The sequence below is a fragment of the Sphaeramia orbicularis genome, chromosome 19 (genome assembly GCF_902148855.1).
Source record: "Sphaeramia orbicularis chromosome 19, fSphaOr1.1, whole genome shotgun sequence".
Taxonomy (NCBI): domain Eukaryota; kingdom Metazoa; phylum Chordata; class Actinopteri; order Kurtiformes; family Apogonidae; genus Sphaeramia; species Sphaeramia orbicularis.
Window position 1 is genome coordinate 16890937 of NC_043975.1, and position 25836 is coordinate 16916772.

The 25836-nt window shown below is 33.6% G+C and overlaps 2 protein-coding genes across 2 annotated transcripts in view; one reads left to right on the forward strand and one right to left on the reverse strand.

Moving 5' to 3' along the window:
* Positions 1-1291: 1291 nt before the first annotated feature.
* On the reverse strand, positions 1292-10303 carry LOC115410821 (radial spoke head 1 homolog). The gene is given in 8 exon segments (XM_030122644.1): positions 1292-1381; positions 1711-1819; positions 6543-6614; positions 7494-7629; positions 7951-8039; positions 8163-8273; positions 9971-10084; positions 10231-10303. Coding segments are annotated over 8 exon segments (714 nt in total). The 5' UTR covers positions 10282-10303; the 3' UTR covers positions 1292-1349.
* Positions 10304-19694: 9391 nt separating this feature from the next.
* Positions 19695-25836, forward strand: part of LOC115410817 (myosin heavy chain, fast skeletal muscle-like) — a 61493-nt gene continuing 55351 nt past the window's right edge. Inside the window, exons 1-3 of the mRNA XM_030122637.1 lie at positions 19695-19804; positions 19890-20117; positions 23482-23625. Of these exons, the coding sequence (XP_029978497.1) occupies positions 19914-20117; positions 23482-23625 (348 nt within the window). The 5' untranslated portion in view covers positions 19695-19804; positions 19890-19913. The remainder of the gene's footprint in view (positions 19805-19889; positions 20118-23481; positions 23626-25836) is intronic.

Genomic DNA, 25836 nt, shown 5'->3' on the forward strand with positions numbered 1-25836 from the left:
GTGAGAATTTGATTTTCCTTGGTCAGGATATGTACAGTCAGTCCAGCTCGTATTTACAAGGCTGACAATTAATACTGAACAAACAAGAACTCAAACTATGAATTATGAAAGAGCTGCAGGATCTGAAACCGACCACAATGAACATTTGACAGATAAACAGAACCACAGTGCTTCAGTTTCAGCTTCACAGTTTGTCATGTCTTTTATGGACTGGGATTGTTTCTCTCAACTCACCATATACTTTTTATTAGTAATTCTTTTTTTTGTTTGTTTCTTATCAATTACTAGAAATTTCAAGCGACCCCATTTGAATTCCAGGCAACCCCATGTGGGGTCCCGACCCCAAGGTTGAAAAACACTGCACTAGAGACAGTGCTTATATGTAACATAGGTAAAAAATTTTACTGTATGTGTGTGGTTGTTTTATTGTTACATTTTTGTTTTTTGTATATGGACCTCTAAATCTGAAATAAAGACTGATTGATTGATTGATTGATTGATTGACTGATTGATTACTGTCCCTTTCCTGGCCTTGTCCCTCCAAAAATGTTGATTTTGAATGTATGTAATGAACTGAAGGATAAAAAGTGTTGCTTTAAATTATTGAATTAAAGCTACCTTTGTACAGACTGAAATTTCGACATAAAATAACATTACTCTTAATTGGTTTTCCTCCTGTCCTAACTAGTTTTTTTTTTTTACATTACCAGCTACTCAGTCATAGAGAATATGATGCACTGATGTATAAAACTAGTCAACATAAATTATGACTAAAAAGTATAAATTAGGTTAAATGAGCTAAACCTTAAATATATACAATGGTACAATGCAACACACACATTAAAGCAGCAGTAATATGAATAAAAAACAATTAAAACATTATGTTTGTTTACTTATGTAATTTTGATGTGCTCTTAGTACTACGACTTCTTCCACTGCTAATAGTTTGAATGTTTATGAGTACTAAAGGTGATTACTTCTCAATGTTGTGAGGAAATAATTGGTTTAATTCAGGTAAACCTACAAAAACAAAACAAAAAAACAAACAAACAAACAAAAACTAAATAAATTAAAAAAAAAAAAAAAAAAAAAAAAATATATATATATATATATATATATATATATATATATATATATATATATATATATATATATATATATAAAGCATCTTTAAAGAGTAGAGATGCTATGTTTAGAGATGCCAAAACCATGCATTTCTACATAAACCCATTAAATGCATACTAAAGAGAGAGTATGCGGATGTTTATGATTATTTAAAAAAAAAAAAGAGCATAAAACAAAGGTGGTAAAATGGAAGATGGTGACAGTGCAGGTCAGCTGGCTGTCTTCTATTCTGATGCAGTTGTTTCTTTTTCCAGAGCTGATGAAAGAAAACACAAACACATACACACACATTTAATTTCAGAACAGTGGATTTCAATCCCTGATCCTTTTCATTGCCTTGTTTTCAAGACTTTACTTCTGTGCTATAAGCATTTAAAGCAATTATACATGAACTTCACCTTCAACAGACTCTTAAACTTAAAGGACAGCCTAAAACATTACCTGCCTCTGTAAATCAGATGTAATGCAAAAACTACAATTAAAAACAACATTTTAGAGTTTTGTTGGGTGGACTATGAGAAATTACAGTGGTGGAATTTTGCTGGGCTCTAAAATCCAATAAATAAACTTTTCATTGTGGTTCACCTGGAGTCTCTTTGACTGGGGTACACAGGGTCAGACCGGTGATACACTTTGGAATCCACTTGAGGATGGCGGTGGAGACCACCTCATTCCACTCACCCTCTGCTCTGTCCTGCAGGGGGTGGACAGAGACAGAGGCAAATCTGATGGTCTTTTTCTTTTTTCTTGTACAAAGGAAAAATGGTCTAAACTACATCACTGTAACAGATTTTGGCTTGTACCAAAATCTGAAATTCAAGACATGCATTAGAATATTTTGCTGTTTCTTCTTCTTTCACTATTATAAATTATTAACATACTTCCTTATTATGCTTGCAATCCTCTGAGAAACACTATTGGTTAATGAATAATTTACATTCAAATATTTGTAACAGACTGTTCATTTGTTGTTTTTAAGCCTCTTGCTGGTAGATCTACTGTAATAGTGTATTTTCAAGCATATGATTCTTTTTCTCCAGAATAAAAACATCTCTTGGCAAACCTAGCAGACTAAACTAATATTCTGCCAAAATCATACAAATAGTATAAAACCAATGGATATAAGTAGTTTTGTTTTTTTCCACATGTTGGTTTTTGGACCTTGTGTATGCATTTTGACAGTTGTCATCTTGGCCACTTAGAGCTAATTCTAGTAACAATACCAACCGACTAATAACCTTATAAACACAAGCAGTATAATTTATTCATTTACTTCTTTGGATTCTATTGCCTCTTTATGACATCCAACAAGTCAATCACACACATTGGTTTCTTGACACTCATTTGATTTTAGATTCTGTTTTTAAAATCTCAGTATATTTCCTTGCTTAAAATGATGCAATATATGACAATACATTACAGTATATTAACCCTTTCATGCATAGTGGTTACTACAGTGGACAGCTGTTCTACAGCTGTTCTCTTGTATATTCGTGGGTTTGGTTGTTTTAGTTCCATATCAGCCACAAATGCATCATCCCATACACTGTAATTCATATAATTGCAGTAATGTAGCTGTTTTTGATAAACCTAATCTGCACGAACATGTCTGAGTGTAAATCAGTTGCTTGTTTTTAATGCATGAACTATGTTATTTATTGTTGTTATTTATTTATTGTAAAGCGTCTCTGAGTACTTAGAAAAGCGCTATATAAATTTGATGTATTATTATTATTATTATTATTATTATTATTATTATTATTATTATTATTATTATTGTTATGTGCCAGTATTGTTTTATTCTATTCATTGTCTTTTACTCCTATTCTGTTTCATTATTATATACAGCACTTTGGGACAGTAGTGTCTGTTTTTAACTGTGCTATATAAATAAACATTGACCCTGTTACTGTTATTAGACTGTAATTAACAGTTTGTTTTTTTCTTTTAAACCAAAAAGTTGTCTGTTTTTTTTTGCATATTATCTCCATGAAGTGAGTAATGACTAATATTAGAGTATGATAAAATGTCAGAAAACATCAGATTAGCAGCATTATAATCTTTTTTATTTCATCGATTTTACACAGTATACTAATAAATGCATGTTTCTTTGCTTCAAAAATTAAACACATGGTGTCCAGCCAAGCAGACATGTTTGCAACTCCATGAAAAATAGGTTCATAAAAAAAATTTTAATCGCATTTTTTTTTTTATGCCTAAAGAGGAATAAAAACAGCTGGGGAAAAAAAAATCTAGATTAACCTCTCATAAGTCATGCATGTAAGGGTTAAATACATAACTCCAGTATTTTGATACATATACAGTCTACTCTCGTTAAACCGCCCGCCGTTATACCGCCATTTCCGCTTATCGCCATCCGCCAGCCCAGTTCCACGCACAAACAACACTTATACCATTGATTTCCCGACCGTTATACCGCCAGCGTCGCGGCGCGGCACCTCCGAGGTGCGGCTCCCAGTGTTGTCTTTTCCGTGGAAACCGGGTCGAAATGGCTCTTTGAGTGTTAAAGGTTGCCGATCCCTGCCTTACAACATAACAGAATCAAGATTTATTTAGAAACGCAATTAGAACGGGTTAACGGAGGCAGCATAGACATCATATAGTAAAGACATGCACATTATGGATGCAACCTGTTGTAACGCCATTTTCGCTATACCGCCAATTTGGCCGTGAACGGAAGTTGGCGGTATAACGAGAGTAGACTGTAGTACTGACACATTCTTGCCAATACACAGCCCTGGTGTTCAGCAGAGACACATAACTCCAAACCCCAAAGTTACAACATGCTGCATGCATTCACACAGCCACTCTGGACACATGTATTTATAGCAAGCAAATAGTAGAAAAACCCTGCAAACGCACAATACAGACTCTTATTCTTCTTATGCACAAAAATCCAATATCATAATGGAAAACACTCCATTATTATTATGCAGGAGTCCAGTGCAAGCGATACTCATTTTCCACAAACAGGAAACCCTGGTGCTAAGTTCTGGACTGATGCTATAACACATTACCGTGTCTTATATAGGTCTCTAAATGCTGGTAGGTATGTAGCAGGCAATGTTAGAGTAGTAATGTTAGTTTTAATCACCAAACTGTCACTTCAAATCTGTGGGCTTTATTCTTTAAATCTATACTTCAAAGCAGACACAACTCTACACCGGCCAGTTTTACGGGCTGTCGAAAACACTAAAGAATTGGTCTGAGATTAGACACCAGTCCTGAACCAGCCCTAGAACTGCCTCAGTGGAAAAGAGGAATGAGTGATGATGCTACTGATACAAGACGCAGGTTCAGCAGATACAAGCAGCAGCAGCAGCACCTCCTCTGCAACTCCAGAGAGTCCTACAGTGAGAACCCTCCCTGGAGCCGGGGTAGGGCGACTTCACAGATTTCCCATTTTTACCGTTCTCCTTTGAGTCTGTCTGCTGTAGTTTGAGTCAAGAGTTTCATAGTTATGTTAGGTTTCATTTACTGAGTGGAATTCATTTAGTTTATGGTGAAAAAGTCTGAGCTAGGGCTGTGAAATATAACCAAAAACACAGGATCCACATTAACAGCATATACCACATTTCTATAAATTCAGTGAATACATACAGTACATGCATACACAGTCGTGGAAAAAATTATTAGACCACGCTTGTTTTCTTCAATTTCTTGTTCATTTTAATGCCTTGTACAACTAAAGGTACATTTGTTTGGACAAATATAATAATAACAACAAAAATAGCTCATAAGAGTTTAATTTCAGAGCTGATATCTATCCATTTTCTGTGGTTTTCTTGATAATAACCAAAATCACCTTCAGTTCTTACATCAATAGCTAAGTCATTGTACTGACAAAAACAGTGCTTTTAGGCATTCTATGTTTCTTTTCTGTCTGTTTTAGTCACATGATACACACAGGAGTTAGTACTTGATTGCATAACCATTGTTTTGATGACTTTGATGGTCTAATAATTTTTCCGTGACTGTACATATATACAATAACATATTTTACGTGTATACAATAATAACACATACATTGTTTGAAATGAACACATGTAGAAGCATAATTCTCAACACATTTTGATTTTTTACTGTTAACCCTTTACCGGGCAAGTGACTATTTTTGGTAATTTCCACACACATTACAAGACAGTGACAGCCACAGTTACGTGACGACAGTGAGTCAACAATCTCAGGTCCAATGTGGTCTACAGGGTCTGTAAGGTCCACCTCTGCATGAACAGTGTAGTGAGGTACCTGCTTTGTGGGTACCATGAAGTAATGGTACTAATGTAAGGAATGATGTTCAAAGGGAGAATGTGGATGTGGACAGGGGTCTGGATCAGCACTAATGTTGTTCTAATGTTCAAAAAAGGATGTTGTAATGTTCTGAAGTACATGTTCTTTTCATATTACATGTGTTTTTCTTGTATTTTTTTAAGTATACTTGTTGAATTTTTTTTTTTTTTTTTTTTTTTTTTTGCCACTTATGGGCAAGGAACCAAATATGGTAACTTCATTGACCTTGATTTTTGATTTTGCAAGTCTTGTTAGGTCCTCCAATCACACATTAAGGTTGAAATTTTGAATTTCGGAGTATTTCTGGGAGTGCCCTATAAAGGGTTAATGATTATTGCTCCTCTTTTTTTAAAAAAGCTTTGTCCTAATGTTCAACTAAATATAAAATATTATAAAACTTTACTTGTCTGGAAGAGAAATCTGAGATCATTTTTAAATAGTGTGGGAAACTTGCTGAGAAATAAACCACACACTTCAAAAAATCTAAATCTGACCAAGTGTATTTTTCTCATTCTAGTCAAAATATCTCATCACACTTAAAATAAGACATAATCACCTAAAGAGTAACTTTTCAGTGAGATATAAGAACTCATTTTACAATAGATGGAAAATCTTATTTCAAGAAATCTTACCAAGATAATTTTCACTTGTTCCATTGGCAGATTTTTTTTTTTTTTTTTTTTTGCTTAATTCAAGATTTTCTTTTTTTTTTTGCTTAATTCAAGCAAAAAAATCTGCCGATGGAACAAGTGAAAATTATCTTGGTAAGATTTCTTGAAATAAGATTTTCCAGATCTATTGTCGAAAATAAATTCTTACATCTCACTGTAAAGTTATCTTTAGGGGATTATGTCTTATTTTAAGTGTGATGTGATATTTTGACCAGAAATGAGTTAAAATACACTTGGTAAGATTTAGATTTTTGCAATGTAGGCCACAGTAAGACACTGGATGTTTTTCTATCCTCAAACAATACATACATCATCATGTCACACAGCCCTAAGCTCTACTGTGTTTACACTACAGCAAAAGCATATAAAAGTACCTTAAGTGCAGTTTATATAGTTTATTTAATTAAATTAACTATAGTGTTGATTATTAAATACCTGCTCTGCTTGGTGGTATTCCCCGTGCTGCTCACAACCAATCTCAAAAACATATTTCCCAGGGCCAGATGGCTGTAAAAAAAAAAACAAAAAAAAAAAAATAAGTCTGACATAAAAAAAGCAATTCTAAGAAAATAATCAACATTTAAATGGAAACTAGGGATTGTTAAAAAAGATTGTTCTTATCGCTATTTTATGAGGTAGAGTAACACTGTACTCACCAACATGTTTGCTTAGACAGAGAAATAACTAATTTTTACTATAAATAGATCAGACTGGGCAAGAGGCAACATTACAGGATAAGCTGTAAACAAGCCAGATGTTTAGTTCATTTGCTTTGCTTTTAAATTGGCAAGTGCAGACATCGTGTTGCAAAAATCCATCAGTGCACATGGGGATTATGAAAGCAGTAGGGCCAAGTTTAGTGGATGTTTTCAACGGGCAGTTTGGATTATGATGACGATCATTTCTTTGCTAAATAGCTTCGACTAACCTTATGGTTTGTTTGTAATTTAATGTAATTCTCTTGAGATTCTTAGTCCCATCAGACCTATTTATAAAAATGTTTCTAAGCTCTAACATCTCAACGTTTATTTTAGTTTGTACTGTGTTATTTTAAGTGACAGAACTGATGCACTAAGCTCGCTGAGACAGCTCATTGCACTGCAGCCCAAGAAAATACACGTGAAGAGATGAAGCACAAGTAAAGAAAACATCATCAGTTTGACAACGCACGTGCTGCTTAGTCTCACCACACAACTAAATAAAAAGACACACTGTAAGTACCACACATGAGAAGTGTGTTGGGACTTTTTGAGGAACATTTGTGTATCTTGCTGTGTTCTGGAGTTTATGACAGGATATCACACTGGCTACAATGGATGTAAATTACATGTTTTTAATTAATTATTTGATAAGCTTTAAGGAAAAGTTCATAAAAATAGAACTTACATGACTGTTAACAAATTTGCCCTTGTATCTGTGGTTTGAGTGGATGTATTCTCCAGCTGACTCCATCTTCCCATTGACCCATGATCCCTTGTACTTGGTGTCAGTGTCTTGATAGTGGTAAATACCCTGTCCATGTCTGGAATTAGATAACACAACATCAAGCTGATATCAGCTTTTTAGAAGTTTGAACATTTTTTGTAGTTATTAAAAGTGAATCAATGGTTTCATTTCTTTTTATCTCTGCTACAAAAATATGAAAATAAAGGTGGAGGTCAACATTGTTTCACCCCTGTATGTTGTCTGGTTTATTAAAATACATCTAACACTGTATTTGGACATACAGGACAGTCAACAACACACAAATGTTAATATCATCTCATGCTTTCAGAAATAAAGGTTCTAAACACATAATTTAAAAGTTCTTGGTATTTCAGGGTACATATACTGTAGATACTACCTCATGTGACGCAGCCACTGTCCATCATAAATGTCTCCGTTGGGATACGTGTAGACACCATGGCCCTGTCTGAGGTTTCAACCCAGACCCTGACACATAAAACAAGCAGAGCCTGGTTTGAGCCTGTATCATGTACTTTCATGAACTAATGATAAGAGGCTAAAAAAACATTGCATGGCTTTGAAGTTTGACATAAAGCAGCTTTGATAAACTTTACCCTCATATTTAGACCCATCTGGGTAGTAGAAGGTGCCTTCTCCATGTTTCATATTCTGACAGTAGTCTCCCACATATCTTGCTCCATTCTTAAAGCGATACGTTCCCTATAAAAAAGACAAAAGAGGAAAATACCGTTGGAAAGGAACAAATTATTGGGCTGTTCCAGTGCTCTGCCATTTTATCCACTGTGTTTTGTTCATTAGCAGCTAACTTAGGCAACATTACGCCGCTGTCTGGTCAACATCTCATTCAAATCAGCTGTGGTATACACAAAAGCAGCAAACCAATGTGAATAATTCTCCTATTTGCAAATCAAGCAACTCATTCATTAGTTTGTGTGTCACCTAAATACTATGTGGATAGGTGTAGTTGTATTTCTGTGTAACTGGTCATGTCTTATCATCTAATAACAAGAAAAGCACTCGGAGAGCGCAGACCTCCACCAAGACAGATCTTTGGGATTTTCAATGTTAAACTGAAATGTCCACAGAGTCCACATTCCACAGTGGATGTGGACAATTTTGTGCCAGATACAAGATATTGTTATAAGCTATGGGTATATCAAATTGGAGGCTAATCGGAGTTGTTTTGATTTTTTTAATGAATTTTCGAAAATTGCTCAATGATGAGAGATAGGAAAATTTGAGATTTTGTGACCTTGCCGTGACCTTGAACTTTGGCCTACTTGGCCCAAAATGTAATGGGTTCGTCCCAGGGCCTAGGCCTATCTGTGGGTAAAATTGGTATAGATGGTTGTAATAGTTTTCCTGTAAAGTTGCAAACAAACAAACAAACAAACAAACAAACACAAAGCAAAGTGATCACAATACCTCCTGGAGGAGGTAATTATATTTCACATCCTAGCTTCTAGCCTGTAAAGGCATTTTAATTTTCCAATGGTCATCACAATTGCTTATTTTACTCTATGCATCAACACATACATCTGTACTATTTACAGCTTATATTTTCAAAACAGCCTCATTACTTTAGCTTTATTATGTTTGAGCAATTGTGAGTCACTTTTATTTAGCATCATTTTGCAATATCAAAACTAATTTCAGATTAAACAGATGAGACAATAGCACATAGAAAATATAATCCCTTGGTGTACCCATCAGTGTATATTACACATGGCAACAATAAAAGGTAGAAAATTATATATAAATCTAACTAGAGAACAAAACAACTTGAAAGTTAAACTGGAACACAGAGAAAATGAGTCATCTTATATTGGTTATATTGCTGAGTGTGAAAACTGATTTGCACATTAGAGTTAAGTCAGTGTTGATTCATTTCAGTACATAGATATTTATCTGGAGTTAGAATAATCTTTATATTAACATTATTACACAAGCTTTTCAAAAACAGCGAGTAAATATTTTCATCAGGGGCAACTGTTATTTACTCTTACACTTTGAGTACATTTCAGACTGTGCACTTTTTCACTTTTAATGCAGAAAAGATGTTGAGCACTTCTACAAGTATCTGTACTTTGAAGAGGCTATTCTTTGGCTGTTTATTTAATACAGATAGAACTACAAATACAGACCGACTTACTGATCCCCGGAGGGAAATTCACTTTTTCCATAAGCTCAAGTAAAATAAAGAAAAGGAAACAAAAACCAGAATTAATAAACAAGCAATTTAATGTGATATTAATGGCGATTGCTAGAAATACTATGACTGGATTATTTTTTTTTACCCTTTTCTCCCCAGATTTGTCAGGACTTGAATTGCAGCAACATTTTTCACAGATCCATCTCCATCATATTATAGTTATAGTTCTAGTTATAGTATTTACCCGCCCGTGTCTTTTGCCGTATTCATAATGTCCCTGATAAATGTCTCCGTTTGGCAGCACAGCTTTCCCGACTCCATGCCTCTCTCCTGCTTCATTTCGGTCCCCTTCATATTCCTTTGAGCCAAAATAAATACATAAAAACATACAATCAGATATTCAATAACAGAGACAATTGTTGCGACATTAGCTAAAAAACTAACTAGCTAGCTTAACAAGTTGATTATTACGTATTTAATTCACAAGCTTCTAAACAATCTCACCCCGAGTTTATTTTGTTCATCATCAAACTCATCCGATCCTATATCTGACATCTTTAAACACGTCAGAAGTTCCAGTAAAATGAAACTCAAGTAAAAAAGCTCAGTCAAGTCTGTAGTCTCCCGTTTGTAGATGTATGGTTGCCATGACGACGCTGCTCAGACTGTATCACGTGACCAATAACTAGCAGTGCCGAGTTTTTAGTGAAAGCACTTCCTACTTATTAAAAATAATAATAATAATAAGCCACAAATAAATACACTAAATCCGTTTTTATTTAGGTTACTTGGTGTTGAGGCAGTCTGATACCTACTTGTGTCCTAACTGTGGTTTATTATTTTGGAAAAAGCAATATTAGCTAACTTATTTAAGCTAACATTTAATTCTAAAGCTAATCTAGATATTTAAAAAAAAAAAAAAAAAATGCTGGAGATAAACATTAAATGTATGTTCATAAGCATACACATTAAAGTATTATCAAACGTAAACTTTTGTCTCATAATTTAGTACATGGTATTTGTGTTAGCTTATAGTCTATGTTGTCATTTTGTTAATTATGTTTCTCTTTTTGTTCATTGTGGTATTTATTTGTGCTGATGTTTGTTCATTCTCTTCAGTTTTTATTTCTTTTATCACTTTTTGTTCATTTTTCATTGATTTTGCTGCTTTTGTTTGTGCATTTCTGTCCATTTTCCCCTAATTTTGTGTATTTTTTTTTTCAATTTGTTTTGCTTTTGTTCATTATTTGTATTATCTATCTATCTATCTATCTATCTATCTATCTATCTATCTATCTATCTATCTATCTATCTATCTATCTATCTATCTATCTATCTATCTATCTATCTATCTATCTATCTACTTCATTATTTTTGTTCTTTTTCATTATGTTGCTTATTGTTTTTTACTTTTCATCAGTTTCTTGAATATTTTGTTCATGTTTTTATACATTTTGTTGCGTATATTTGTCATTTTTATTCATTTTGTTAATTATGTTGCTCTTTTGTTCATTGTGGTTGTGGCTGATTTTGTTCATTCTCTTCAGTTTTTATTTCTTTTATCCCTTTTGTTCATTATTCATTGATTTTGATGCTTATGTTTATGCATTTCTGTTCATTTTTTCCCTAATTTTGTGTATTTTTTCAATTTGTTTTGCTTATATTCATCATTTCTTTCTTTCTATCTATCTATCTATCTCTATCTATCTATCATATCTATCTATCTATCTATCTATCTATCTATCTATCTATCTATCTATCTATCTATCTATCTACTTCATTATTTTTGTTCTTTTTCATTATGTTGCTTATTTGTTTTTTTACTTTTCATCAGTTTCTTGAATATTTTGTTCATGTTTTTATACATTTTGTTGCGTATATTTGTCATTTTTATTCATTTTGTTAATTATGTTGCTCTTTTTGTTCATTGTGGTTGTGGCTGATTTTTGTTCATTCTCTTCAGTTTTTATTTCTTTTATCCCTTTTTGTTCATTATTCATTGATTTTGATGCTTATGTTTATGCATTTCTGTTCATTTTTCCCTAATTTGTGTATTTTTTTCAATTTGTTTTGCTTATATTCATCATTTCTTTCTTTCTATCTATCTATCTATCTATCTATCTATCTATCTATCTATCTATCTATCTATCTATCTATCTATCTATCTATCTATCTATCCTATCTATCTATCTATCTATCTATCTATCTATCTCTATCTATCTATCAAACATGCTAATTAAGTGTATAAACTGACTAAAGTTAATACTAAATACTAACTTAAGTGTACTATTAACTAGATAAATTCTGAAGATAACGTAGTAAAAGTAGCTAAAGTGGTGTCCTACGGTGGCCAAGAAGTTCAAAACACATTTACATTTCAAAAAACACATTAACAAATTTGAAAAATAAATAGCATTTAGAAAACACTTTTACATTTTGAAAATAAATTTACATTTGATCAAACAAATTGGCAAACATGAAAACAAATTTATATTTTAGGAAACAAATTTAAAATATTAAATAAAAAAAAATAATCTATCTATCTGACTTCATTATTTTGTGCTTTTTCACTGTGTTGCTTATTTGTTTTTGTTTTTTTTACTGTTCATCACTTTTTGAATATTGTAGTCATGTTTTTACTCAGTTTGTTGCATATTTGTTATTTTTATTCATTTTGTTAATTACGTTGCGCTTTTTGTTCATTCTGGTACTTCTTTGTACTTATTTTTGTTCATTTTTCATAGATTTGCTGCTTTTGTTTGTGCATTTCTGTCCATTTTGTCCCTAATTTTGTGTATTTTTGCATTTTTTTTTGCTTATATTCATCATTTGTATTATTATCTATCTATCTATCTATCTATCTATCTATCTATCTATCTATCTATCTATCTATCTATCTATCTATCTATCTATCTATCTATCTATCTATCTATCTATCTATCTATCTATCTATCTATCTATCCTACAATGACAGAAATGCCTTTACTCTGCAGTAACACTAGAGGGTGCTGTGGTCTTCCATCAGCTGCTGAAGACAAACACAGTTAATCATAATGGTGCCTTATTTTTCCAATAGAGGCATCAGATGTAATTGTTTTAAAAATACAGTCATAATACTGTACTTAATATAATTTGATTACTTACATGTTTTATGCATAACATCTTACTTTTGTTGTTGTTCAAAAGTCTTGCTCTTGTTCCTCCGTGTGTCTTTCATGCAAATTGCCTGTTCAAATCTGAGCCATATGGGCAAACATAGAGGATTCATAATGGCAAAAATATTACACAAAAAACTCATATTGTCATCATTTTAAACAGTTTACATTTTCTATCATCACACAATAAGTGTATTATTACACTGGGTTACAAAAAAAATGTTTTTTGCAAGTTGTCTAGGTTTTTTCAACTGAATTAGGACCATTTTGCACCGCTAAATCCAAAAATGACATCTGTTTTTCTCAATCAGGTCAGGTTTTTTTTGCTAATTTGATTTTGAAAAATTTGATCTTCTCACAAAATTACTTACATTTTTGTGACTTTATCAGTTGATTTTTTTTTTATATAGTTCTCACCCAAAATAAGTTTTAAGAGAAAAAAAAATCATTTGATCACTTGATTCCTGTTAGGTACAATGGTGTATTCACTGCAGATGTAGCAGAATACGTCAGGCTTATTTTTGCAGGATCTTCTAGTCCAAGCCATTTCATTCACCTGTAATATTAAAAAAAAAAAAAACAACATTAATCATAAATTGGCAAAAGTAAAATCTTCAGAACTCGTTTATTGCAAGAAATATGAAAGAATTTTATATCATATGATGTGAAAATGCCCATAAATATAAGCAAAAATGTTAAAAAGCCAATATGTAGCATAGTTCAGAAAGTTGACCTGATTGAGCAAAATTAATGTGATTTTTGGATTCAGCACACCAAAATTATCCTAAATCAGCTCAAAAAACTTAAAACAATAAATTTGTTGTTGACCAGTGTTATATCACACACCCATAGAGAGATTTATCAAAAAAAAAAGTATCTGGAGGAACATTATTATGATAAAATATAATTTACAGTCTGGAGAGAAAGCACCTCCAGACAGCAGATCATCCCACTGAATGTACTATTTAAGTAGAAACTCAGTGTCATGACTCAGCCTTCGAATGGGAATGTACAGTATCTCTGACAGCCTTGACCAAACAACAGTACTGGATAGCCTGGGAATGAGAAAGGGTTATTTAATCCCACAAAAAGTATGTGTGTGAGTCGACGCTTGTGTAACTGTCAATTAAAACCATAAAATATGCGTTCCATTCAATCGAAATCGGATTATTCCTCCTTACTATTAACAAATTTGAAGGCCAAAACCTATAAAAGCATATTATTGCGGTTTATAGAAGGCCAATAGTTTACCGCTGTTCATCATTAGAAAACTATGAGGATCTCTGACAGATAATAGACTGAGTTGACCTCTGCTTAACAGTCCTTTATTTAGACAACTTGAACTTGACTTGACATTAACTCATAAGCCATGAGATTTTGCCATCTGTTGCATTAAAGATTAAAATGAACTGTGGTTCCAATCCACTGCATTCATTATGGCTTTCTGAGTCTTATGAATAGGTGATACTCAAAATGCTCACAGAGGAGCACTTATTCAATCAGTAGAAACACCCGTCGCAGTTTAAAAAAAGGCAAATGAAAGCAGTATAAGACTGTAGTGTTAATCCACATTGCTTCATTGTCCTCACACTGAGTGTCATTGTCTCTTTGAAGACAGTCTCTAAGAATATCTCACTCTTTTATAATTCCCTAAAGTGGCCCGTATTTAAGATGGAGGCATCGTAAGCCACAAATTCATTGGCTGCTTGTTCGTGATTTATCACCCCTCTCGTCAGTTTACAGCCGTCTAATCTCCATCTCATGACACTGATTTAAGAATATATGAGTGACAGTTTGAAGACTACGAGCTGGTAGAGTTGTTTAATCATTGTGATGCGCCATCACCTTGGTTATGATATTAAGAAAATAATTCATATTGTGCTTTATCCACCAAAGAATGTTGATAGGAAACTTAATAAGGTGTAACTCCCTCTGCCTCTTAGATCATTCTTTGAAATAAAAAAATATATCATTGCTTATCTTAACCCTTTCATGACCCTTTGGTGGGCCACACGTTTGACACCCCTGATCTACATGATTAGTGAATTAACCCTTTCATGCATACTGGTCACTCCAGTGGACAGCTATTCTACAGCTGTTCTCTTGTATATTCATGGATTTTGTTGTTCTTTTCGTTGTTGTTGTTGTTTTTTTTACACATATCTTTATTAAAGTTTTAAGACACTACATATCTTTTCTGGCATGAATTGGTAACATTATGTAGATCTCTCCTGAGCATAAACCCCCAGAATCACAAGCCCTCCCCATAGTTTTCACAAAATTTATCAGTAAATACATGTTTCTGTGCGTCAAAATTAAACGTGTTTTGTTTTGTTTTGTTTTTTTCTCTTTCTGCCCAGTTTACTCAGTTCTGGTTGTAGTTATTGTCACCATTATAATTGTCTCCATGGTTGTTGCTGTTTGTATTGTTGATACTTTCTTGTCAGGGTCTTCTCCACCTTCTTCTCTCTTGTTCTCTCCCCTTCTTCTACCCCACCACCCCCACCCCCCATGTCAGGTCCGGCATCGAAATGTGGTTCAACAAAACTCATAATAAACACAGTAGAATATCAAAGGGCGCTTCATATACTTTGTGAAGTTACCCTTGGCAAAGCAAATTTGTTCAGCACCAAAAGGATCCAGACTACCATTCTGCTGTTAGGACGCTGGACAAGACAAGTAGGAAAAAAAAAAAAAAAAAAAAAGTAGTGTGAGATACTCCCTGGTAAAATGTCCAAATAAAAGAGGATACACAAGCAAAGGTGTTACAAAAATGGGCAATGATGACTGGGAGTACAGTTGGTGTCGGCTGCTGCCTTATCAGTACAGACAGCTGCCTGTCAGCCAGCTGATCCCATTAAAAAAAAAAAGGAAAAAAAAAAAAAAAAAAAATTAAATGTGTAGTGTCCAGCTGGGTGGACATTTTTGCAACTTCATGAAAAATACGCTCATAAGAATTTTTTCATTATTATTTTATTTATTTATTTATTCATTTATTTTTAAATTTTTTATTTTATTTTATTTTATTTTGTATTTATTTTTCAGAAGAAATTTTTCAATCGCATTTTTTTTCATGCCTAAAGAGGAAAAAAAACACTCAGGAAAAAAATTTGATTAAGGTTCTCATATTCGTGCATGAAAGGGTTAATATCATGACTATTATTTAAGTATTAATTTTTTCATACTCTTCATCTCGTGTGAAAGATAATTTGCTTTTTGAGCTCTGTAATGTTACTAAGTAGGGGGTGTTTTACTTTTTTGCTTGAGGCGCAGAAAACGAAAAATGAAGCAGTATCATGTTTATAAACCAAACAATGTTTGTTTCAAGTTTTTTCTCATGATAATAGATTTTTTTCATATTACAAGTAGCATTTTAAGTAATAACCAAGGTTATACTAGTTTTGGATTTTCATTCATAGTTTAGTTTTATTTAGTTTGACTTTTTTTTTCTCATAATTCAGTTAGTTCTAATTCGTTTTTAAGAGCAGGTTTTCTAGTTTTTATTAGTTTCTTATTTTCTCAATGCGTAGTTTTAGTTTCGTTTTAGTTTATATATTTTCTCTTCTTCAACGTCGTATTCGATAAATCCCAGACAGGACTCTGCTGTTTTCTACCAACTTTAGTCTACATGTTCCAGGTAGAGTGGGGACCAGAAGACGACTGGAACCACAAGTGACCTCAAATGACGGACCGTTAATATCATACAGGGCTGCTAGCTAAAATTTGCTTTAGGGAAATAAATCGATTTTATATCAATCTGACATTGACAAAGACAAAAACAAAGGGACTTTTATCCAGAATTTTTTATACATTTTAGTGAGGTTTGTAAACACACGACACAGTTTTCAGTTAGTTATCGTTTTTTTTCTTTTAATTATGGTTTTTATTTATTTCAGTTAACGAAAATGTTTTTACAATTCTAGTTTTCATCACTTCATTATTTTTCATTAATGATAATAACCTTGGTAATAACAAAATACTTTATTGTCTCAGCTATCAAACTGTTTAACATGTTAAAATATTAAACACTGAGTACCTTTACAACTATGACTTGACATTCTATGCTGTATTTCTACTTTACTTGTACAACTACATTGTCATGGAGTTTCATTTATTTGATTAATTGGAACTATATGTCAATTAAATTTCTGTGAATGGATTAATATAATTCAATCTTATCAACATTATAGTATTTATTTCATTATAATGTAAAAAAAAATATATTGTGAGGAATGAAAAAAGTTCTGTGACATCCTTTCAGTCTTATTTCAGTGAGCATCTATTATTATTATATTACTATCTATAAATAAAGAAACAATAAAAATGACAAAAAAAGGACTGTTATACTGGTAATATTCCATTAGTGTACCATAAGTGTGTGTTTACATGTTACAAAGGAATTAGTTAAGAAGTTGTCATACATATAATTTCTACATATTCTTCAATACTTCATAGAATAATATGAAGGGTACTTGGACTTTGGTAGACCTGCTTTAAGAAATTATTTGACCTATATTTACTGTTTGTGTTATGTCAGGTGAAATATTTCTAAAATAATCTTTTTGAAAAAATGCCTTAAACCAAAAATGAAAACTACTTTCAAGTGACATTAAAACAAAATCAATCAATCAATCAATCAATCAATCAATCAAACTTTATTTCTATAGCACTTGTTTCATACATGTTACATTAGCACAAGCGCTTCACAACAAACAAAAAAACCCACTGTCCCGCGGTTGGAAATAAAATCAAGCAACAAAGTAAAGTTTACAGTAAGGGTTTAATAAAAGCTAGACTAAAAGATAGGTTTTAAGTTACTTTTAAAAATATGAACACTTTGCAGCAGACCTCAGGTCCTCAGGTAGCTGTTCCATAGTTTGGGGCCATAAAAGCTGAATGAGGCCTTCACATGAGTTTTAGTGTGGACCTCTAGGAACAGTGAGAGAATTGCTAGATGAGGACCTGAGGGTCCGAGAGGGCTCATATGTTAAAAGCAAATCAGATAAATGAATAGGCTAAGACCATTAAGAGTTTTAAAAAACCAATAAAAGCACTTTAAAAAGCGATCCTGAAATCATGTTTTTTTGAGTCGTACACATAAATGGTGGTGATAATATGCATAAGAAATCATTACATTTACAAATAGAAATGACTCACCACTGCTTTTAAAATCATAAACTTTCCTACTGTGGTACTGTAGTAAGAGTCCCCTTTTTGGAGTCTATACCATAGAATTATATTTTTTATATATTAGAAAAAAAAATCGTTGTTAAGTCTTCTGATCAGGCCTGTCCTTCTGTAGAACTTACTTTCTCATGACTCAAACTGAAGTTGTTTTAGTGTCCTATTCAGAGTCACTGGATTCATAATCATAGGTAATCATACCATGGATAAAAAAAAAACAAAACAAACAAAACAAAATCAGTGTTGAAGAAATTAAGTCAAAAACCATCTCTTGAGGCATTTGGAAACAAACCTCCACCAAGCAGATCCCCCCCCGATCAGCCACCAAAATGTAATCATTTGTTCTTGTGCAGTATCAACATTTCCTGAAAATTGCATCTAAATCCCTCCATAACTTTTCGAGTTATCTTGCAAACAGACAAACAGACAAACAAACAGACAAACCCTGATGAAAACTAACCTCTGCCGTTCCTTGGCGAAGTTAAAAATGAAAACAGGTCCCACAGACCCAAACACCATACAAGGGTTAAGAAAGCTTCAATACAGAGGAAAACTAATTTGGGAACTGCCACAAAAGTAGCTCTGTCTCTTTATGGATTCGTGTTAGTGATGTGACCCTTTACAAACGAATCGAATCTTTTGAACGGCTCTTTGAAATGAACGATGGGAACCAGGTCTTTGTAAAGAGCCGTTCTTTTTTTTTTTTTCTTTTTTTTTTTTTTTAAGGAGAGAGTGTCCGATTGCCTGTCAATTTACCTACATACTGTTCTTGTTCTGAGAATTGCACTACAGTTCAGGTATTTTAGTCATTGCAGTGGTTAATCACTGTTGTGTTTTGTGCAGTTTTTCTGTATGTTTACACACATTTATTGTTCTTGTTTTGAGGAGAATAAAATGTTATTTCATTGGAAAATGTTTCATTTTCTTCTTCATTTTTAGGCTACAGACTAGTCCACGTAATGTACCGTGATGTTTTTGGTCAAATTCCAGCATTTGCCTAATGTCACCTCTCATGTCATGGATTTAGCCACACATTTGAACTAACTATATTTTTTTTACTGTAACATAATATTTACTGCCACGCCAATTAAACACCTTTAAAATGTAATGTCAATCACCACATGTAGCCTATTTAGTCATTAAAACATTGGTGTTTCAAAATAATGCAAAAAAACAAAAAAGAGCCAGTCTTTTGAACGGCTCTTTTCAGTGAACGGCTCCCTTCAAAGAAACAAAAGTCCCATCACTAATTAATGTGAACTTCAGGGATTGGACTCATTCCATACACATGTTATAAAACTCAAATGTTAAGTTTTAATTCCATATACATCACAGGCAGTGTGACGTGTATTTGTATTTTATGGCAGTGCTTTATCTTTGGCTGAGGTCACCCTCCTTTGGCATTCATTCTCTTCTTGAGCTGCAGTTGCTCGGTGCTACAGATTTATAACAAAAGCTCATCCACATCTCCCTGATATCACATGCCAAACTAATCACTCCTCTCCTCCCACATTCATAGGGGCTTTAACCTAAATATAGGTGTTTACTGTGTGTGTCCTAGCGCAGCAGGAGGGACATTATAAAAGCAGTAAGGGTCAAAGCTGGGGATATTTTTCATCTGCCGGTGACGGCGACCCTCTGTTTCATTCTTATCAGGCTGTGATGGATCTTGTTAGACATTACTGAATTTGACACCAGCGTCTGTTATTGCACAAGAAGAGCCTCTGTAGCCCACAGGAGTAAGTGCTCATATATAATCCTCCTATAGGATGATTTATACCAGTCATAGATGGAGAATCATGAGTCTAACCTTTGACCTCTCAGCCCCCTTCAGGTGGCGCAGCAAAGATGAGTTCGGACTCAGAGATGGCCGTGTTCGGGGAGGCGGCCCCCTTCCTGAGGAGACCTGAACGGGAAAGAGTGGAAGCCCAGAACAGGTCCTTCGATGCCAAAACGGCCGTGTACGTGGCTGATCCCAAGGAGCTGTTTGTTAAAGGAACTCTGCAGAGCAAAGAGGGAGGCAAAGCCACTGTCAAGACCAACGCAGGGCAGGTATCGACCATGTATGAACAGGAACATTATCTGCTAAACACATGGTTTAACCCAGTGCTACTTTTGTGACAGTTCCCAAATGAATTTTTCCCCTATTTTTAACACTTTCTTAACTGATTTATCACCTTTTATTTTAACCCTTTCATGCATGATTATGAGACCCATAATCAAGATTTTTTTTTTTCCTTAGTGTTTTATTCCTCTTTAGGCATGAAAAAAAAAAGTGATTAAATTTTTTTATGAACCTATTTTTCATGGAGTTACCATAAATGTCCACCAGCTGGACATCATGCATTTAATTTTAGAAGCAAAGAAACATGAATTTACTGATATACTGTGTGAGAACTATGAAATAAAAATGTTTTTAATGCTGCTAATATGATGTTTTCTCACATTTTAACATACTCTAATACTGGATATTACTCACTTCATGGAGATGATATGCAAAAAAAAAAACAAAAATTAAAAAAAAAAAAAAAAAAAAAAAAAAAAAAAACCTGTTCATTATAGTCTAATATCAGTTAGCAATTTTTTTTTACACTCAAACATGTTAGTGCAGATCAGGTTTATCTACATCAGCAAAGTTACAGTAATGGTATGAATTTCAGTGTATGAGATGATGCATAAGTGTCCACTGTGGTGGCTGATATGGAACTAAAACAACAAAATCCATGAAAATACAAGAGAACAGCTGTCCACTGTAGTGACCACTATGCATGAAAGGGCTAATATTGTGCTCTGTATTTTGCATTTTCATGTATAAATCAGGTATTTTCCTGTATTTAATTCACTGATGATGTAGATGTTCATAAAAGCTCAGGTTAAAATTGAGGGTTATTTTATCAAAAACAGAAAACGAAATGTATTGATAGAATTAGTGGATCAACAGGTATTAAACATTTTAGACCATATTTTCAGGGGAAAAAACGCCTAAAAAGACATACCCGAAGTAAATGAAGAATTACTTCACAATAATAAGGTTCATATGGATGTTCTTGGTGTCTATGGACATTTACAGACCTCACAGAATCTATTCCCATTGTCTAAAATATTGTATCTATTACTATGCCTGAGTAAACTGTAACAAACTAAAAGAGAAATTAGAATTTTTTATCCTTAAATAGAATAATTGTGGAACTGTTTTGGTTAGGACTAGAACAGTGGTTCTTAACCTAGGTTCGATCGAACCCTAGGGGTTCGGTGAGTCAGTCTCAGGGGTTCGGCGGAGGTCAAGACACACACTCGACTCATTAGTCGGTTGTGTGTGTGTCGGGCTAGGTCCGTGTATGTAAACAAACGGCTTCGGAGACTCTTTCTCTGATTGACATCCAATATACTATTTATTGTTGCTTATAGCACTACAACACAATCCAGAAGTGTTTATAATCTCTTCCACTCGTCTGATGATGAATTATTTGAGTATTTTCCACATCGTTGTTATGACTTTTGCTACTTCCTGTTAACCACGGAGGCAGCCATGTGTAGCGTTTGTTTACATTTTTCGGTCACTGCACCGTTCAGTTACAATCATGTGACAACTGACGCACCGTCGCGGATGGAGAAATCGTATTACGCTAAAGCCGAGCTAGTGCCGTAATAAAACAACGATCACAAAAATACTGAAGGAGTATAACGAGAACTTTTTTTTTGATACACTAAATGCAATTATCTTTTTTTTTTTATGTCAAAATTGCGTGGTTCGGAAAGTTCGGAGCGAGATGAAACGAAAACCGGGTTGACCTGACGGCCTACACATACATATACACAACAGCAGAAGTCACACTGATTTGCAGTAAATATTCATTATTATTGTAGCCTGATGGAAATTAGGTGATGGGTGTGTGTTAAAATGCTAAAAATGATAAATAGCATAAATACAATAAGTTCATTATTGGAATACATAAAGTTAAAAATTAAAACCATTTCAGTGTGGTTGTATTAAAAAGGTCAAGTCTTTGTGAAAAGGTATGGAATTTGTTGTGAGTTCATGCACTGTAGTGGTTTTATTCTTTGAGCACAGTGATGTTAATGCACAGTTCATTTTGTGCGCCAGTAAAACATATGCCAGTGTCTTGAATTTGAAAAAAATCATATTGTATTTTTTAATAAAGAAGGGTTCGGTGAATGCGCATATGAAACTGGTGGGGTTCAGTACCGCCAACAAGGTTAAGAACCACTGGACTAGAATTCTGAGTTTGATTAACTTAAAAATAGTTAAATTGTTAAATCAATGATAAATTAATCTGGCTGCAATTGAGGAAGTTAGTCAGTGTAACCTAAAATGCTGAGTTGAATGGTTGGATAGTGGGGTTGATTTTTTTTTTTTTTTTGGTGTGGTGTGTTGGGGAGAGGGAGCTCGCATTTCTGACAGAAACAGACTGAACAAACTCATTAAGAAAGCGAGCTCCATCATTGGGACTGGACTGGAAACAGTTCAGCAAGTGGCTGGGGTGAGAATGCTCAGGAAACTGGAGTCTATTTTGAAGAACGCATCTCACCCATTGCACCATCTTGAGGTGTTCAGAGAGAGCACCTTCAGCCACAGACTGATCCCCCCTCGATCCAAGACTGAACGCAGTAGGAGGTCCTTCCTGCCTGCTGCTATTAGACTTTTTAATATTGCTGTGCGATAAATTATTATTGTATGCTGTGCATACTTAGGTGTGTTAGGTGTTTTAGGTTATTGTATTATATACATTACTTGTATTGTACATATACATATATATATATATATATATATATATATATATATATATATATATATATATATATATATACACATATAGATAGATAGATAGATAGATAGATAGATAGATCTTTTATTCTGTTTATTATTTATTTGTTCCACTGATGGCTGTTTGTGGGATGCTCAGAGTGTTTTTCTTCTTGTACTGCTGCTGTTGTAACAAAGCAATTTCCTGCAAAGGATCAATAAAGTATCTATCTATCTATCTATCTATCTATCTATCTATCTATCTATCTATCTATCTATCTATCTATCTATCTATCTATCTATCTATCTATCTATCTATCTATCTATCTATCTATCTATCTATCTATCTATCTAATTTTACAACAGATTTAAAGTACAAATAACTTGTCTTTTAGTGTTTTCTACTTAATAGTTTAAGTTCAATACTTTTAGCATGAAAGTCGAACCTACTTAAACCAGTTGATTAGTCGATCATTACTCAAATCATTTAAGCGCAATCACTTGCCTCAATTTTTTTGAGTAAACTCTACTTATCCGGGCTTACAGTGTATATGTTCTTAACTAATATACAAACACAAACCATAAAAGACAGACTGTAGGAGCTGCATTCTCCACTCAGATCTGGATCTCTGTCCTTCTTCACTCTACCAGGTTGTAACTGTGAGGGATGACGAAGTCTTCCCCATGAACCCGCCCAAGTTCGACAAGATCGAGGACATGGCCATGATGACCCACCTTAACGAGGCCGCTGTGCTGTATAACCTTAAAGAGCGTTATGCAGCGTGGATGATCTATGTGAGTAACGCTATGTCTGCTTCCCGAGCGCTGCTTTACAGGAACAATGTAGACCAGACTCAGAGGTGAAGTCCTGTACACTTGTGATGGATGACTGTGAAAATACATTTACTTGTCTGCTCCACAAAAGGCAAACATCATTAGTTTCTTTTTGTGCACTCAAATGTCAAGACTAGAGTTTAGATTTATAGAAACTGTATCCCTGAATGTAATTGAAAATCCTTTCTGCACCAGTGATTCTGTTGACAGGTTCGTTGACAGGCTACTCCTCTGTGGCGCTCTTTTTTTTTTTTTTTTTTTTTTTTTTTTTAGAAAGCAGTGATTTGAATCTAAAAATGCAGCCTGACACTGAGGTGCTCCATTGTACAAAAACCTTAAAGTCAGAGGTATACGGAAAGTGACACTGTTTACATTAGGTTGAAAAATCCAAACAAACCTACCAGACATACACTGTAAAAAAAAAAAAAAAAAAAAAAAAAAATCCTGTTTTTTTTTTAACAGAAAAGAAACTGTCAGCTGTGGTTACCAGAACAATACTGGAAAAAACACATCAAACCAGAAACATATTTACAGAAGAACATGAAGATTTAACATTTTAAACATGTAGATTTAACATTGGATTTAACCCTTTCATACATAGTGGTCACTCCAGTGGACAGTTCTTCTCCAGCTGTTCTCTTGTATATTCATGGGTTTTGTTGTTTTAGTTCCATATCAGTGAACACAGTGGAAGCCTATGCACCATCCCATACACTGGCATTCAGACTATTACTGTCACTTTGCTGTTCTCGATAAACTTAATCTGCACTAACCTGTTTGAGTGTAAACCACTTTTTTTTTTTTTTTTCTTAGACACAAAGGTTTTTTTTTGTACGTGATCTCCATGAAGTGAGTAAAAGCTAGCATTAGAATAAGTTAAAATGCAAGAAAATATCAGATTTGCAGCATTAAAAATATTTATATTTCATTGTTTTCATATTACTTTCTTACGGAACAGGATTAGGGCCACTGGACTTTAATCTCAGAATTCTGACATTTTTTCTGAGAATTCTGACTTTTTTTCTCAGAACTCTGACTTTAAACTCAGAATTCTGACTTTAATCTCAGAATTTTGCCTTTTTTCCTCAGAATTCTGACTTTAATCTCAGAATTTTGCCTTTTTTCCTCAGAATTCTGACTTTTTTCTCATAATAATAATAATAGGAAATATATATTGGACCTTATTTTATTTTATTTTATATTATTTTATTTTATTTTTTTCCAGTGGCTTTAATCCTCTTCTGTACTTTCTGATATTGGGTTTTAAACACACGCTTCTTTACTTCAAAAATTAAATGCAAGGACATTTTTGTAACTCCATGAAAAAAAAAAAAAAATTGATCGCATTGTTTTTTTGTTTTTTTGTTTTTTTTATGTCTAAGGAAGAATAAAAACACTCAAGAAATAAAATCTTGCCAAAGGTTCTCATAATTCATACATGAAAGGGTTAATCGTTAACACAAAAACATTTTCAAATATACAACTTTGCATTGTATTTTCACCTACAGTTTTTTTTTTTTTTTTTTTTTTATGTTGCAATTTTACAACCTTTTGGTGTTAATTCTACAGTCATTTTTTACAGTGTAGGAAACAGAAGCAATTAATTTAAGAACAGTGGAAACAGACTATGGTGATCATGTCTGTTGAACTATATGCATGTTATTAGTTGGTTTAATACTCAGTTGTATTTGCGATAATGAGATGCATTTACCTTAACCTGCTGAAAAAAATAGAGATTTACGTGAATACTTTGGTACCTGTTACATTACATATGCATATTGTTGTAACTGACATTCCTGACCTTTCTGTCTCTGACTTTCAAATGGTACAGGTTTTTTTCCATCATAAACTGGTAGTTATGGTTCAAAGGATACGACTAGAATGCAGCATTAGTCTGATTGTTGCCTCCAGCAGAACTCTGCATACAGTATCTGACACAAAAGCGTATTAAAACTGTCCTCTGCCAGGCTTTTCTATTCTGCCTTTTCCCAACAGCATTTGGATATTACATGATCACACATTATCAGTATGCACTTAATTGTTGGTTTGTGAAAAAAAAACAAAAAAAAACAATATTAACGTTGTATATGAATCAATTCTGTCCATGGCTTTTTCAACCATATAAGGCACAGGTGTCAAACATGCGGCCTGGGGGCCAAATTCGGCCCGCCA